This window comes from Psammomys obesus, unplaced genomic scaffold, assembly GCF_907164565.1.
Source record: "Psammomys obesus unplaced genomic scaffold, mPsaObe1.curated_primary_1811, whole genome shotgun sequence".
NCBI lineage: Eukaryota > Metazoa > Chordata > Mammalia > Rodentia > Muridae > Psammomys > Psammomys obesus.
The window spans coordinates 17,527,591-17,544,461 of record NW_026596079.1 but is presented as its reverse complement, the minus strand read 5'-3'; the positions used below and the strand labels follow the sequence as shown (position 1 = coordinate 17,544,461).

Sequence of the window (16,871 nt, the reverse complement as noted above, 5' to 3'; positions counted from 1 at the left end):
CCTCTGCGACTGGCGCCGCGCGGAATGCGCCGCCTGCCATTGGCCAAACGCTCCATAGCGCCATCTCAGCCTACCGCGCGGTGCCCGCCCTCATTGGTCCGGAGCGGCGTGGGAGGCGGGGCCTGATCGCGGGGCGGTGCCCGGCCGGAGCCCCGCCCCCTGGTCCCTCGCCTGGGCCGAGCCCGGCGGGCGGCTGAAGCGCGTGGGGCCGGGCTGCGAGCGGGGCTCGCGGCGGTTACTCTGGTTACTGTCAGCAAGGGATGCTGGGGCCCCGGCGGTCTGGCGTCCTCCCTGCGCTCTGACCGACGTTCTCTCCCGAGACGGCCATTCACTCTCGAGGAAGGCCAAGTGACGGTCGGATAGGTACGGGGCCGTGCCTTCGGGGCTCGCTGAGGAGAGATTTCTAGGGAGGGCTGTGCTGCCCGGCTCCTGCCGCGCTTCGGGGCGCCGTGGCCATCTTTTGTTGGAGAAGGCTGCCGGGCCAGTGTTGCTAGCTTTCCCAGCACCCAGATCCTTCTGCGCCCCCAACTCCTGCCGACCAAGCACCTGCAGCTGCTGACAAAAAGACCTTTTACAGCCCGACGAGCGGACATCGGAGTATTCAGCTACTCTCGCCGCTTAGCTCGAGAGAGAGAGAGAGAGAGAGAGAGAGAGAGAGAGAGAGAGAGACACCTGTCTGTAAGTTGGCTGAATGAAGAAGTGTCTGCTCAGGAGCTCTTGGAGGAGGCAGGCTTTAAATGCTGCTTTCTAAGACCGGGACAACTTAAGAGACGCTTGTACTCTCAATGATTTCAAAATTTGATCTCGTCTGACTCTTGATTCTGAAACTATTGACAGGAAGGAGTTCGGCCTGTGTCCCGGGCCCCTTTTGAGAACTACATTTTGAGGAGAACCTTTTAATCGCCAAAACCCTCCCGAGGGGAAAAAAAAAGACCTTAAAAGCCCCCAAACACAAGAATCCTCAGCCTTGGCTGGTGCCACCAAAGAAGCTTTTTGAGCCATGTGGACTTTTCTTGGCATTGCCACCTTCACCTATTTTTATAAGAAATGCGGGGATGTCACCCTGGCCAACAAGGAGCTCCTGCTGTGCGTGCTAGTGTTCCTGTCGCTGGGTCTGGTGCTCTCCTACCGCTGTCGCCATCGAAACGCGGGCCTCCTTGGCCGCCAGCAGAGCGGCTCCCAGTTCGCTGCCTTCTCGGATATTCTCTCTGCTTTGCCTCTTATTGGTTTCCTCTGGGCCAAGTCACCCTCCGAATCAGAAAAGAAAGAGCAGCTGGAGTCCAAGAGGGTAGGGCTGATTCCACATTGGGCAAACGAACGGGATCTTATTTTAAACTTAAGTTCGAGGTCACTGGAGTTTACAGTTTTCTTTAAAAGTCGAGAAAGTGAATATTAGAAGCTTCAATAGTCTCATTTAGTTGGGTTTTTGAAAAAAGTTTCCGACTGTGCTGTGGCTTTGATCCTTGATTTTAGGGAAGATCGAAAACATTCGTTTCAGATCAACTTAGTGTTGCCTGATCCTCACATAGGGGTTGAATTTGATAGGAAATGTGAGGATTTCTTTTGGAAGACAGAATCACCGTGGCTTTTATTTAAATCTCTGGATAAGGAAAGGATTGTGTGGCTGGTAAGGCCACTTATAAAAGTGACAGCTGACTGGGGAAAGTGACAACATTTGAAAAGCAATAAAAATGCTCAACACTTTAAAGTCTTGGGCAAAAATCCCTCCTCTTGCTAGCCATTGAAGCAATGACTAAATAGAGTGCAGTCAGGTCCTAAGTCAAGTAATAGTTGAGTGATGGTCCTAAGTCAGAGGCTGAGTCTTAAAATATTTGTGATGTTATTACTGTGAGGAAATGATGGGAGCCAAAAGTAGAAGACAGATTGTGTAGGGGCTATTGGTTGTAGATATTTGGACTTTTTCCTCTGAAGAGCACTGAAAAGATTTAAGAGTGAGACCAACCGCCCTTGATTATGTATGTATGTATGTATGATGTGTGTATACACACACACACACACACACACACTCACATAAAATATTTGGAAAACATTGTGATATGCAACAGTGAAAGGGCTGTTGGTATAAGGCAATAATAGCAATGATAATAATATTTGGGAAATACATTGCTGCATGTAACAGTGAAAGCAGGGCTATTGCTATGAGGCTGTAGCATGGTTCCCAGTGTAGCATGGAAGATAGCCAGGATGAATTAATTACCCACAAAGCAGTGCAGACTTCTGGATCTGCTTTATTGTGTCATATCTATAGTACAGATTAGTAAGTTTGATAGAAGAAGGGGACTTGGCCCTGAATTTTGGCTGTGCCACTTCTGGCTGTGGCGCTTCAAGAATGGGTTGATTTCTGTAAGAATCAGTTTCCTGTTCTGTTAAGATGAGGGTTGTACCACCCTCACTGTAGTCAGGGAATTAAGTGGCTTCATATTTGCAGAAGGCCTGCTGCATAACCATCTAATAAGTAACTAGCTCTTGCCTCTAATCCACAGGTGGGATGCTCTGTTAGGAGTGGGTAGGATGGTCAGCAGTCAAGCTGGTTTCATGTTGTGACTGCTTCAGGCTCTCTCCTTACCTGGAGAGCATGGAGCTGCTGGAGTAAGTTCTGCTGAGTGCTCGCTGAGGCATACATAACATGGAAAGTTAGAAGTTACGAGAGACTGCACCTGCGGATACTCAGTGTACACTTGCAGAGTTGAGTAGTTAAAGGGTGGGATTTGTCCTAGATTGTGTCTTTGAATGTTGCTATAGACATTTATGGTATCTGACCTCATGTGGATTTCTATATATGCCCATGTAATATTTTCTAATTACTGTGTAGAAAAAGGAATATATATTTAATTTTATTGGCATGTATACATTTCTATTTAGCCAGCATTTTGATCCTGATTTTTATATATGGTTTGGATTTAAAATCATACCATTACCATTAATTTGGTTTAATAATGTTTTGTAGTCTAGCTTTTGCTCAAGATGTAAAAGTCCAGTATGTTTATGTCATAGTTATATTATTAAGTCAACAGACTTGGAAGCTAATATCTTTTTTTTGTTAAACAGTGCAGAAAAGAAATCAATGTTTCAGAAACAACATTAACAGGAGCAGCTACCTCATTATCGACATCTTCACAGAATGACCCGGAAATTATCATTGTGGGATCTGGTGTACTTGGATCTTCTTTGGCAGCAGTTCTTTCCAGAGATGGGAGAAAGGTGACAGTAATCGAGAGAGATTTAAAAGAGCCTGACAGAATAGTTGGAGAACTTCTGCAGCCAGGTGGCTACCGTGTTCTTCAAGAACTGGGCCTCGGAGGTAGGTTCATCTAATCTTGAGAGTTAGTTGGTGTAAATAAGTGTTCTTCACTCTGGTTTGTTCTGCTTTCCTTCATTATGAATTTTACATTTACTAAAAACTTTATGTGAAAATGAGAGCAAAGGAGAAACAAGGTAGTATGAGAAGAAGAGGCTGCCTCTCGGCATAGCGAGATGATGAAATGCCTGAAAAAATGAAACGTCAAAAACGAAGACATTAAGTTCAGTAGCCAGAACTATCATTTATAGAGTTTGTAATATGTTCTCTGTGTGGTTTTTCTTTAAGGATGATTCATTCACTCAGCCAGTGCTTTTTAAGTACTTCTTGCATTCATTTAGGAAGCGCTTATTTCCTGCTGTGTTTGAATGAGGTGTTATACTGAGTACCAAAGACTACTACTGATCAGGACACATTCTTGAAGAGTAGAGCGCAAAAGGTGCTTAGCTATAATGTGAGTCTGGTGCTAGAGGAGGCCAGAAGATGTTGTTGGAGCCCCTGGAACTGGTTGTGGGCATTGAACTGTGGTTCTCTGGAAGAGTAGTCAGTGATTTGCCAGCTAAGCCATCCCTTGAGAAACACTTTTAATGGCAGGAAACAGAAATAGGGCAAAATTAGATAGGGATATAAGGACAATGAAGATGTATTTGGTACAAGAGTATCTTTTAGGGAAATGCATGATAAAGTAGAAGAGAAGCTGATGATGTGGCTGAGAGTGACCAATAGATTTTTTTAAGGTGATGAATATGCTGAGTTCCATAATTTTCTTGTCAAGGTACATGAGTTCAACCCATTAACTTATAAACACATAGCAATTGTTCTATGTCAGTGACAAGTATAAAAAGAAACACATACGTTTTCTCCCGAAATGTCATGCCCATTGTTATCAGTCAAGAGAAAACAGGCAGGGAGAACTCAGTGATGTTGCCTGGAGCCAGAGTTTAATCACCACATAGGTTGCTGAGAAGGATCCCTTCAACAAATACTTTTCAAACATTGACAAGTAGAATTCGTTCTACTTTCTGAGACTACATCTTCGTGGATGTTAAAGACGGTGTGCTAAAGGACAATACATTTTTTAATAAAAAAGTAGATAAAGTATATGAAGGTTATAGGGACTAGAGAAAAATCAGAAAGAGTGGGATAGCGAGTTTCGGGGTGGGCATAATTTTTGATAGTGAGAAGTTACCTTTGAGTAAAGAAATGAAGGAGGAAAGTAAGCCTTGGATATACTGGGAGAAAATGAAGTCCAGGCCTTGCTTTTGCTTTCTGGGAAGAACCACCAAGCCTGCTTCATTGGGCCAGGAGGAAAACTCAACTAAAGAAAGTGGCAAATAGGTAGTGAAGGGAAGCCAGTGGAAATTTAAGGAGCTACAAAGGCATACATTTTAAGCGTGCTCGGCGTGGTGGCACACACCTTTAATTTTGGCACTCCAGAGGCAGAGGCAGGCTTGAACTGAAACTCATTATTGGGTAACCAGCTATCACCAAGCTCCTTAGGCTTTTCACCTCTACCTAAAAATCTTCCCACTATTTGGCTACACAGACGGGTTCATTCGTAAAATTGTTGTTAAGTAGCTCGTTTGGTGATCTCTGTGAGTTCAAGGCCAGCCTGGTCTACAAAGTGAGTCCAGGACAGCCAAGGCTACACAGGGAAACCCTGTCAAAACATTTATTTGTCTTGCCTAAAAGTATATTCTGAGTAGGAAAAAAGATCACGGCAAGCAGTAAGGTCAGAAATGAGGTTATCTGGGAGCGATTGCATAGTCATTAAGAGCTGATGACTTAGAACACAGTCACAGTTGTGCAGGTGTTTGAAGTTGGCACATATTGGAAATCTGTTTTGCAGGAAGAGTGCATAGAACCTGCTGATGAATCAAATGTTAGGTGTGAGAAAGAGAAGGGTGGTAGAACTTCCGTGAGACTAACTATGGCCAGAAAGTCCAGGACTGAACTCTGCGACATGAAGGAAGGTATGGAGATCAGTGAGGGGATGGGGAGCCAAAGCAGAGCACAGAAGAAGCAACCCAGAGGAAAGCAAAAAGACTCTATGCTCTGGAACTAGACACAGACATGGCTTTCCAAAGAAGGAAGGCTCCATGGCTATCCTTTTACGTCCTTAAGGGACCACCTTGCACTTAAAGCAGATGTGTCGTATCCAGAAATGGGGTTTTGTTAATCTTACATTTGCGTTTCAGCCAATCAGAAATGATTTCAAACTAAAGACAGAATTTTATAAATCTAGACTCATGAAACAGGCTCATGATTGTGGCTACAAGACCCAGTGGATTCTTTTTTATTTTTAAAGATTTATTTGTGTGCATGCATGTGTGTATGCTTAGTGCTTATGTCTGTGTCTGTGTGTGTATGCACCGTGAGTGCAGGTATCTATGGAGGAGTTGTACCCCACACCCAGGAGCTGGAGTTACAGGTGGCTATGAGCCATCTGATATTGTTGTTGGGAATTGAAATGGGGTCCTCTGGAAGAGCTATGCATTCTCTTAACCATTGAGCCATCCCTTCAGCCCATCCAGGGTATTGGGTACAGCCTTCCAAGTATTTTAATTAATATACCTTTACTATCACCAGTAATAATCCTTGAAACATTAACTGTTAATTTCCCCTCAGATCTGATGAGCTCTATATGATAGAATTACTTGGAGATAGAAGGCTTTTTAAGATAATACCAAGTGGTCCATTCTGGCTGTGGATTTTTAACTAGTGAACTGATTGCCATGTAGCTTGTACTGACTACCCATAAATATTGTAACTAATGCATTATAATTTAAGTTCTATATGCCTATAACATGTGGTATTCACTACCCTCAACTTTATTTTTTTAGTATTGGTTTTTGTTAGATTCTCCCTTTTGTATATAATTTAGAGTCAGGTTTTTAAGTGCTGTGGAAAAAGCATTTCCAAGATCATGATTAAAAAGCATTGAATATATAGTTCAATTTTGGGAAAATTGACATCTTTTAGATACTTCTTATCCATGAAAGTGCTGAGCTCTGCATATACTTAATTTTTTTTTTTTTTTTTTTTTTTTACATATTTACAACTTCTCATGTCTTGTGGATTTTGATGACATTTATTTGTAGAACTCTGGTTTAAGTTCTAGCTTTCAGTGTTTTTTGTTGTTGGCTTTCTTCAGCTTGAAGTAAAGAGCTTTGCATGAGGTCAGAACACAAAGTTGTGTTTGGGTTTCTTTTATTTTTTGAGGCATGGGTCAGGTTATGTAGCCATTGCTAGCCTGGAATTTATACTTTGTAGGCCAGGCTGGCCTCAGAGAGATCTGCTTGCCTCTCTGCTGGGATTAAAGGCGTACCACCATGCTACTCCTGTACTTTTAACCTACAGTGGATGGAGTACTCCAGGCGTAGGATAATGGTGTGCTGCTCTTGCAGGGGACCTGGGTTTGGCTCCTGGCATTCACATGGTGGCCAACAAGTATTTGTAACTCCACTTTCAGGGGATCCAGTGCCCTCTGGACTCCAAAGGCATCAGGCATACACATAGCACACATACATAAGTGTAGGTGAAACACTCATAATAAAAAAAAGTGAACTATTAAAATATAAATTTATTTTGATGCTGGGACTGTCCCAATCCCTAATACTGAAGTTTTGGGCACATACCACCACACCAGGCTTGTTCTAGTTTGTTCACTGACTCTATATTGCTTTGTCTGAATCATTTCTATACTTTTTGTTCATTATTTTTTGTATGTTAATTCTTTTAGTGAGTAAATTTTATGCATAAATAGTAATGCTTTATTTTGTTTGATATTTTTTTCTAAACACTTAATTGCTGTTAAATTTCTGACTGGTTTTTAAAAAATGTTTTCTTTTGTATTATTATTATTATTATTATTATTATTACTATTATTTCTTATAGTGCCTTAGATGTAAAAAACCCAGTTTTGATTTGTGTTTTATGTTTTGGTTTTCTTTCTGTTCCCTATTCCACCTTTTTTACACATTTAGTCCCATCTACTGCTCACACCATATGGACTTGATTGTAATAAACACTCAGACAAAAACAAACAAACCAACAAAAAGCCCAGTTTTACTGAGCGGAATGAATATTTTTCTCTGGTTTTCTGTTCAATTAACTAAAATTACTCTGCAATGCATCTTGAATCGATTTTCATATACAGTAGGAACCATCAGCATTTGGGAAATATCCTCATTCTGTTTGGTTGGGGAAATCTACATTTTTAGATACTGAATCTTTATGTTTAAATTGGGACCTTTTAAACAGTTTTAATGCTATTTATGTTTTCTTTTCCCCTCCCTTCTTCCTTTCCTCATTCCTATACTTATTTCTGCACTGGGACACATGTTTAGAAGGACCAACTGTTCTCTTTATGAAGAGCAGATTCACTCAGGAGAGGAGCATGGCTTACTTCATTTCATGTTGCATTTCTTTCTTGTCTCTGAGAAGAGGTCACAGTCTCAATGACTGTGCTGTTAACTTGAAATGCAGCTGTGGGTTTTGTCTTCCGGAAACAGTTAAGATTTGTGTCATAGATCTATCGGTTGTTCAGTTCTCTGACTGGTCTTCCAGCTTTGTAAAGCAGAGCCTTTATTTTCATTCTTTATGTTTGTTTCTTGGTAATTCTCAGCATATTAATACAATTGTTTGAACTGAACTCTTTTGCAGATACAGTAGAAGGTTTTAATGCCCAGTTTGTACATGGCTACATAGTTCATGATTGTGAAAGCAGATCTGAAGTGCAAATTCCGTACCCGGTGTCAGAAAACAGTCAAGTGCAGACTGGAATTGCTTTCCACCATGGCAAATTCATCATGAGTCTCCGGAAAGCAGCTATGGCAGAGCCCAAGTAAGACCACAGCTTTGAATACGTAATGTTAGAGAACCAAACCTGGGCCCTGGGGTGATGGGTTAGCTGTTAAGAGGACTTTCTGTTCCTGCAGAGGACTTGAGTGTGGTTCCTGTCACCCATATCAGCTAACTCACAGCCCTCGGTAGCTCCAGCTGTGGAGACTCAAGGCCCTCTTCTGCCTTCCTCAGGCATCTGTACACGTGTTTGTGCACATAGGCACACATAGAAAAGAAAAGATACGTTCTTTTATGCAAGTGAGATTTCATTGGTGTTCAATGAATTGGCATAGTCTAGATGGCATATATGGAATGAAATAATCCATAATTAAAATAAAGAATACTAGAGAATTTTACTGTAAGAATGAGGTGATTATTATTTAATTGGGATTTAGAGGGCTGCATCAGTGCTATACCTAAGGCATATGCTCATATTTGCTCATTTGAGTCTGTGTTTGTGGTTATTATACCTTTTCTAGAAAGAACAGAGGACTGCAAGAAGAAATCCTTGTTCTACTTTCCCTGAGGACCTAGTCTGACAGGCCTGGCTACTTGTCTTGGTTATTAACTTGTTTTTGCCTTTTGCCCTTTAACAACAGTTAAGGAAGTTTAAATATGAGAGCACTCAAGAGGTTGACACAAGGCTACGTGCTGACAAAGTGAAGTCGGTGGACTTTTCCTTAGGGCTGAAATGTCCAGTGCTCACAGAAGTAGAGCGCTTACTCTATAAAAGTGGGAATATGCCTTAGGAAGTTGTGTCTTTCTGATGGATATGATTACTTTTAAAATTTGTCATATACCATTTTATTTAAAAATATATATATATATAATTTTTCAGAATTTCGTATATGTTTACATTGTATTTTGGCCCTATTTATCCTAACTCCTCCCAGATCTACCTCACCGTGTTCTTATTTTTTCCACGTTTATGTCTTTTTATAAATTTATGGCTCATTGAGTATATATGACCACTTATATACTCGTGGGCAGGAGGCTATCCACTGGAGCATGTCAGCCTCTCAGATACCACATCCCTAAAGAAAGGCAACTGACGCCCCTAGCAGCTGTCAAGTGTTCATTGCTTCTTTGGGATGGGGGCTTGAGAGCCCCCTCCTCCCTCCATGCTGGAGTGTAGGCTGGCGCGATCTTGCGCAGGCACCCACAGCTGCCATGAGTTCATGAGTGCAGTGTCTCATTGTCCAGAAGACACTGTTTTTTGCTTCTGTCCCCCAGCCTATGGCTCTTACATCCTCTCTTTGTGCAGTGGTCCTTGAACCTCGGGGAGGGTGTGATACGGATGTCCTTTCTATGGCTGAGCATGCCATAGACGCTTACTCTGCACTCTGGCCAGTTGTGAGCTTCTGTATTAACCACTTTCCACTGCACAGAGAAGCTTCCAGTGAGCTGTGAGACTGGCACTAATCTATGAAGTTAGAGGGCATTTTGATATTATGCCCACTTAGCATATGCAATTTTAATAATTCTCTTTTATGTATGACTGTTTGAGAATCAAGTTTCTCCGTATTTTTTTTTAATGGATGATTAAAGACATGATGCAACTTTAAACCTACGTTTAAAATAGTTATATTTGTCATACGTACCAAGTGAAAACCACACATAATTATAAACAGGCTGATGGCTTTCTGCTTTGTGAAGCTGCAGACTTTTTGCTGTGTATATGCATGCACACACGTGTCCAGTTTCTGTGAGTGCGGGAGTTAGAGTAGGGACGGTATCGTAGCTAAAGGAAACTGCTCCAGTGTGCTGCTCTAGCAATGTGTTTCTGTTCATTCTTTAGCGTAAAGTTTATAGAAGGTGTTGTGCTTCAGTTACTAGAGGAAGAGGATGCTGTGATAGGGGTGCAGTACAAGGACAAGGAGACCGGAGACACCAAGGTGAGATGGACTTATGTCATGTCTTCCCAAGAGGTGCTTTTCCCAGCCCTTTAAACTTGTGCATTAGCTTGTATGTGTGTGAGTGTGCATGTCACGGTGTGTGAGGGGGTCACAGCGGGTTCTCCCCTTCCGCTTGAGATGGGTCCCCAGGATGGAGCTGTGTTACTGGATACGTTGTGGAGAGTCAGAACTAGGAAAGTGTTGAAGTCAGGTAATAGTGAAAGCTTCTAGCTTATGTTAGTGTTAGTCTGTTAAAGAGGAGGAGGCAGTGAGCTTCTAGGCTGTTCTACAGGCTCAGCCCTTCCTAGAAACTGGACTCTGATAGGGTTACAGGTTTTCTTTGCTCACAGTGTAGTAATGTCAGAACATGTCTTCATGTTTATAAAGGTGCCTCTTCTGTCTAGCCACTCATATATAGCACCATGTGCAGTAGGTAATTTTATAATGAATCCAGGTAGTTCTCAATGTTTGTAATGAGGTCCAGTCTTCTGTGGCCCCTGCTTGCCTTGAAGTTCTTCCTTTTGTCCATCATGGTGGAGAGTGTTGATAATTTCCATGGCATTGCTGCAAAGGGAGGCAACCTCAAAAGTGCTGCTAAGGGTTAGGCCTTCATTCTCGTCCATCCACAGCATGCTTTAATGCCTTTGAGACAATACATTGTTGAATATTTCCTGTATACTTTCTGTTTTAGAAGAACGTGCGTGCATCTAACCATTTGCTGGGTGTTGTTCCTCTGTGTCACAGGAGCTGCACGCCCCGTTGACTGTGGTTGCAGATGGGCTTTTCTCCAAGTTCAGGAAGACCCTCACCTCCAATAAAGTTTCTGTCTCATCTCATTTTGTTGGCTTTCTTATGAAGGTATGGAGGAGTGTAACTGTAGAAAAGTAAAAGCAACTTGAAATTTGAAAGCTATTAAAGTATTTTCTTTTCTTTTCTTTTTTAGAATGCACCACAATATAAGGAAAATTTTGCGGAGCTTTTACTGATCAATCCAGGTCCGGTTCTCATCTACCAGATTTCAGCCAGTGAAACTCGGGTGCTTGTCGATATCCGTGGAGACATGCCAAGGAACTTAAGAGAGTACATGGTTGAGCACATTTACCCACAGATACCTGGTAAGAAGTGGGACTTGATCCTCACTGTAGTCTGTGATCTAAAGCCAATCTCACAAAGGCCTCTTTCTAGTTTTTCTGAAAGCAGTGTCTAAAAGAGGCCCAAAGATTAGCATAGCTGTTTGTGCACTGCAGCGTATTTCCTGTGATATCAGAATATGTCGATGCTACAAGCTAAATATAGAGAGCGGTTCATTCCTTAACACGTATAGGAACTGTGTAATGGATAATTTTATTAATAAAGTAGATAACTGGTGATCTATTGCAAGGGACTCTGAAACAGGCACAACACGTCTACAGTTAAGAATTTTCTTCTACTTGATAAGAAGATGTGTGCAAATGTGAAACTGAAATGCTCACCTCACTTGTTTGGATGGGTGGGGATTAATTGCAGATCACCTGAAGGAGCCATTTCTGGAGGCATCTCAGAATGCTCGTCTGAGGACCATGCCAGCGAGCTTTCTTCCTCCTTACCCAGTGAACAAACGAGGTATCTTTTGGCATTATTTTATAATGTAGCCATTACTTCAAACGACATGTGATGAATTTTGTGACCTGGTGGTAACTTGAAGCAGAGAATTGCTTACCTTGGAGAAAGAACAGGAGAAGGAGTATTGGTTACCTTAACAAGTTCCCAACATCAAAGTTTTTGATATAATTATTTTTTAACTCAGGCTTTCTAGAAGACAATGTGGCAGTCATTGGGAATACATCAAGGGAGTTAAAAGTTTCCCTTTGGCCTGGAGGAAACCAGTTTTGTGGTTAGGAGCATGAAGATGAGTTTCTAATGGTATTGGAAACAGTTCCCATAAAACTGCATTCACGGTAGCATGGATTTACTGTTTGAGGATGGCCAACGCTGGTTCTGAAGTAGAAGGGTGGCTAGGGAAGACATTGCGTAGGTATAAAGCTGCACTGGGTCTGGAAGGTGGACAGTGGGAAGGAGAGACTGAGAAGTAATGGAATCTGCAAAGCCTGTTCCCAGGCTGGCTGAGATATGGTGGCATTTCATGGAACTCCAGGAGATTTCTGTAACTGGCATTTTGGGCAGGTGTCACAGTGATTGATAGCTAGGGTATAGTTCTGTTTTTAATTTATATTTTAAAGGTTTATTATTTGTGTTTTGGAGACAGGGTCTCATTGTGCAGTCCTGCCTGGCCTAAAACTTGCTATGTAGAACAGTCTGACCTCCAATTCAGAGATCACCAGTCTCTGCATCCTGAGTGCTGGAATTGAAGTGCAAGACCATGCCTGGCTAAAGATTTAATTTTACTTACATGGATGTTTGCCATGTATGTACAGCGCCTCAGAGGCTAGAAAGAGGGTATCAGAATCCCATCCCTGTAACTGGAGCTACAGATGGTCTTTATGTAGGTGTTGGGAACCAAACTTAGACACTCTTACCTTTTGAGCCATCTCTTAAGTTCGCCACCCTCTCCAACACTTTTTTTTTTTTTTTTTTTTTTTTTGAGAAAAGGTCTGATATAGCCAAGACTGTAACTATGGTTGAGGATGACCTTGAACTTCTGGTCATCTGTCCTACTTCTACTTCCCAAGACCTGAGATTTTAAGCAGACACCATATGTGGGGCAGGATATGTGTTTAATATTTAGTTTTATCTATACAGACAGTAGAACTGTATACATTTAGTTTTTGGCAATGGCTTTGTTGATAAAAAGATCATAAGTTGTTCAGTTCAACCACAGCAGATTTAATTATAATTCACTCTTGGGATATTTCAGCTCCCGTCAATCTTAAGTTTGTCAGCACTAATTTTTTGTCTCAGTTGTTTAGGGCTTCATAATCTTACTTCTCTTCCCACAGGCGTCCTTCTCCTGGGAGATGCATATAACCTGAGGCACCCTCTTACTGGTGGAGGAATGACAGTTGCTTTCAAAGATGTAAAATTATGGAGAAAGCTGTTAAAAGACATTCCTGACCTTTATGATGATGCTGCTATTTTCCAGGTAAGAATCTAGAATTTTCCTCCCTCAAAATGGCTCAAAATACATTTCTGTTAGGGATGAGCAGAGTGGGGCCCCAATGGGAATCTGTGCTTGAGAGATTGTGTGTCGTAATGGTCCTTAGTCTTGTTTGGGTTTAACAAGCCTGACTTTTAAACTGAACTTTAATGCCTGTGCTTTAGGCATTAAAGTTACACCAATCTGTTACACCAGATTGACTTAGCCCACTCTGCTCAGAATCATATCACCTATTGCTCTGAAAATGAGTTTGGCAATAATACCTGTAGGCAGGCCTTGGGACAGATATCATTTTGAGATTATAAATGTTAGCTTATGCTTTTCTTCTTACTATGGAATAAAGGTATTTTTCATTTCTAGGCCAAAAAGTCATTCTATTGGTCAAGAAAAAGGACCCATTCCTTTGTTGTGAATGTGCTGGCTCAGGCTTTGTATGAATTATTTTCTGGTACAGATGGTAAGTAAAGATGATTTTAAGGGGACAGTAATGATTTTCAAATTTTCTCAGGTAAAGGACTAAATTTCAAAAGTTCATAGTTACAGTAGTTAAGTCTGTAATCACAATTTACCCAACTTTGCCAACTGCCAATTTGCTAGTTCCTTTTAGTGTCTAAGCATGATGTCAACCACTTCACCAGAGGCTGTTGGCTTTCCTTAGAAAAACACTCCTAACAGTGTCTAGTAATGCAGTCATTCAATTCGTCCGGCCCACACTAGAGCATATATATCCTCACATGGAAAATGCTGATAAAGAGTCTGTCTGGCAGGTATGGAAAAGCAATGGGGCCTTTTACTTCTTACACTAGTTTGAATTTTTTTTTTTTTTAAAGTTTTATTTACAACATGAAATAGGTGCCTCAAACTGAGGCTGGGGCTTCTTTCCTGTTTCAGTGTACTAGTGGCACTCGTTATAAATAGCCACGTGCTTTGTTTTGTTTTCTGCATTGTAGAGAGGTTGGCCATTCTGTCCAGGGTGAGCATGCCTATTAGTGAAAATCTGAGATTCTGAACTAGGCGTGGATGTGTGCTTGCTTTCCTAGCCATTAGGAAGCTGAGGCAGGATTGGGAGGTCAGCTCGAGCTACATACTAAGATTCTAGACAAATGACACCAGCACGGTGTGTCTCAAACCAAATGGCACTCTGGCATTTGTACCTCCTGCAGCTGCATCACATGCTCACAATCATAAATACAAATCTTTCTTTCTTTCTTTCTTTCTTTCTTTCTTTCTTTCTTTCTTTCTTTCTTTCTCTCTCTCTCTCTCTCTCTCTTTCTTTCTTTCTTTCTTTCTTTCTTTCTTTCTTTCTTTCTCCTTTCTCTCCTTCCTTTTTTCTTCCTCTCCCTCCCTTTCCTTCCTTCCTTTTTTCTCTTTTTCTTTCTTTTTCCTTCCTTCCTTCCCTCCCTCCCTCCCTCCCTTTTTCTTTTCTTTTCTTTTCTTTTTTTGAGACAGGGTTTCCCTGTGTAGCCTTGAGTGCCCTGGACTCACTTTGTAGACCAGGATGGCCTCAGACTCACAGAGATCCACCTGCCTCTGCCAGGGCTATATAGAGAGACCCTGTTTCAAAACAACAACAACAAAAAAAAATTAGTTAATAATTAGGAAAGACAGCCAGGCATGGTAGCATATGCCTGTAATCCTAGCACTCTGGGAGGCAGATGCAGGTGGATCTTTGTAAGCTTGAGGCCAGCCTGGACTACAAAGGGAATCCAGAACAGCCAAGGCTACACAAAGAAACCCTGTTTCAAAAACTGGCCACTCCCCTGCCAAAATAAATTCGAAAAGACCTTAATAAAAAGAAAGAAAAATCTAGGCACCTCCAAAGAACACTGACCCTAAACTGTTAAAGGTTATTTATTATGCTGTTTTGAAGGCTTCGGAATGTATTAAAAACTTATGTGGATATAGGCAGAGATTCACTTCTTGATAGCCTAATGTTGTCCTGGGACTAGGGGCTAGACTTTTCAGAACCTAGGAGTTTTTTGCTAGAATTGTGTTTTTATGGTAAGAGCTTACAAAGTATTTAGAATCATTTAATTTACAACAAAATCATACGTAACTTAAAAGTAATTCATAAGACCTAAGTATTAGCAGAATTAGCAGAAACAGATATTCATACTCTTCCCCTCTAGAGTATTGATTCGGGAATGTGAAGAACTCCTGGTTGAATTCTAGGACTGCTAAGAAATTGTCATATTTTCCATCTTTATGTCTTCATTATTTTTTCTGACATAATCACTAATACTCTTAAATAATTTCTGTATTTATTTTAGATTCTTTGCATCAGCTACGGAAAGCTTGCTTTCTATATTTTAAACTTGGTGGAGAATGTGTGACAGGTCCCGTTGGGCTACTTTCTGTGTAAGTACTAACAGCAGAAGGGAAACACTCAGTTCACGTGGTCTTTATCCCATGGACATTTAATTACATTCTGTTACTAACTCCTGTCCCAGTCACAAGTGGCCAGTATGATGTCTCAGTGGGTAAAAGTGCTTGCTGCACAAGCTTGGCATCCTTAGTTTTATCCCTAGAGCCCATGTAGACGAATGGACACTACAGAGTTGACCTCTGACCTCTACATGTGTGCTGTGGAGTGTGTGCCCTCCCCTATGTACATGCGCATGTGCACACACTACAAAAGAAAAGATTTAAAAAGTGGCCTCAGGAAATAAAGGGCAGCAGTTAGCATGGTGTTGTCCTGAGATAGACACACTGCTTAGAAGTGGTGGATTGAGGTGGCCGAACCTTTGAGTAAAACTGACAATTGGTTTTCACCTGTGGTGTCTTTATATGTCCGACCCACAGGAGCCAAGAAGTACTGAGTACTCTGAATTCAATATTAATCTTCCTGGCTTGAAATCTAGGCTGTAGTTTGGCTAATAGACATACACTTGGGAAGTCTGAGAAGGGAAATTCTTCAAGGCACCTCTTCTTCATCTACAATCACAGGTCTGATGCCAAACTCAGACTGTAGCAGGCTGTCTAGTACTTCATTTTAGATCTTAAGATTAGTGAAAGAAAACAGCTAAAAAAGGATGACGTAAGAGTGAGTACAGCCACTGGCTTCTTAAAGGGGTTATTTTAAGTAGTATTTAATAATGGAAAAATTCATTCTTGCTATCAGATATAACAGGCAGCTGAGCTGGTCAGGTCCTCAGATGTGGAGTGCTTTAAGCTCTTGTCGATGGCCTCCATGACTAACTTTAAGTCCATTTCTTTTCTGTTACAGATTGTCTCCTCACCCTCTCGTGTTGATCCGACACTTCTTTGCCGTTGCAGTCTACGCCACATATTTCTGCTTTAAATCAGAACCGTGGGCTACAAAACCGCGAGCCCTTTTCAGCAGTGGTGCTGTCCTGTACAAAGCGTGCTCTGTGATAGTTCCGCTCATCTATTCAGAAATGAAGTACCTGGCTCACTGAAGGGGAAACCACTTGAAAGTCAAGTCCATTGAGACTTGAGGATGTATATAGTATAGAACTGTGTGACTTCCACAGTGGAGACTCAAGGACCACGCTGTGTACAAGCATGTAAATATATGCCTTAATTTACGGCTGAAAATGAAGGGTCAAATAAGATGTTTAAAAGGATGATTGTTTCCACAAATTAGTGCTAACACTCAGATTTTTCTTTTGATTTCAATATTTGGGGTGATTCATTGGAACATGCCAATAAAATGAAGAGTGAACTCTTAGGCTCTTGGTTTTTGTTAAAGACTTCT

At 41.5% G+C, this 16,871-nt stretch overlaps 1 protein-coding gene across 1 annotated transcript; it reads left to right on the top strand.

Moving 5' to 3' along the window:
- The first annotated feature begins 175 nt into the window (after positions 1-175).
- On the top strand, positions 176-16,844 carry Sqle (squalene epoxidase). The gene is made up of 11 exons (XM_055626414.1): positions 176-1,288; positions 3,070-3,322; positions 7,985-8,165; positions 9,963-10,059; positions 10,804-10,917; positions 11,003-11,174; positions 11,566-11,661; positions 12,996-13,138; positions 13,514-13,610; positions 15,424-15,511; positions 16,380-16,844. Exons 1-11 carry the CDS (start codon positions 1,001-1,003, stop codon positions 16,570-16,572), a joined length of 1,722 nt encoding a protein of 573 aa, XP_055482389.1. The 5' UTR covers positions 176-1,000; the 3' UTR covers positions 16,573-16,844.
- Positions 16,845-16,871: the final 27 nt, after the last annotated feature.

What these genes read in the sequence shown, in the direction of transcription:
- Sqle (XM_055626414.1), top strand. Translation starts at nt 1,001, where the DNA reads ATGTGGACTTTTCTTGGCATTGCCACCTTCACCTATTTTTATAAGAAA. An exon ending in TCAAGAACTGGGCCTCGGAG is followed by an intron (nt 3,323 to 7,984) that starts GTAGGTTCATCT and finishes ACTCTTTTGCAG; the next exon opens with ATACAGTAGAAGGTTTTAAT. An exon ending in ATTATTTTCTGGTACAGATG is followed by an intron (nt 13,611 to 15,423) that starts GTAAGTAAAGAT and finishes TATTTATTTTAG; the next exon opens with ATTCTTTGCATCAGCTACGG.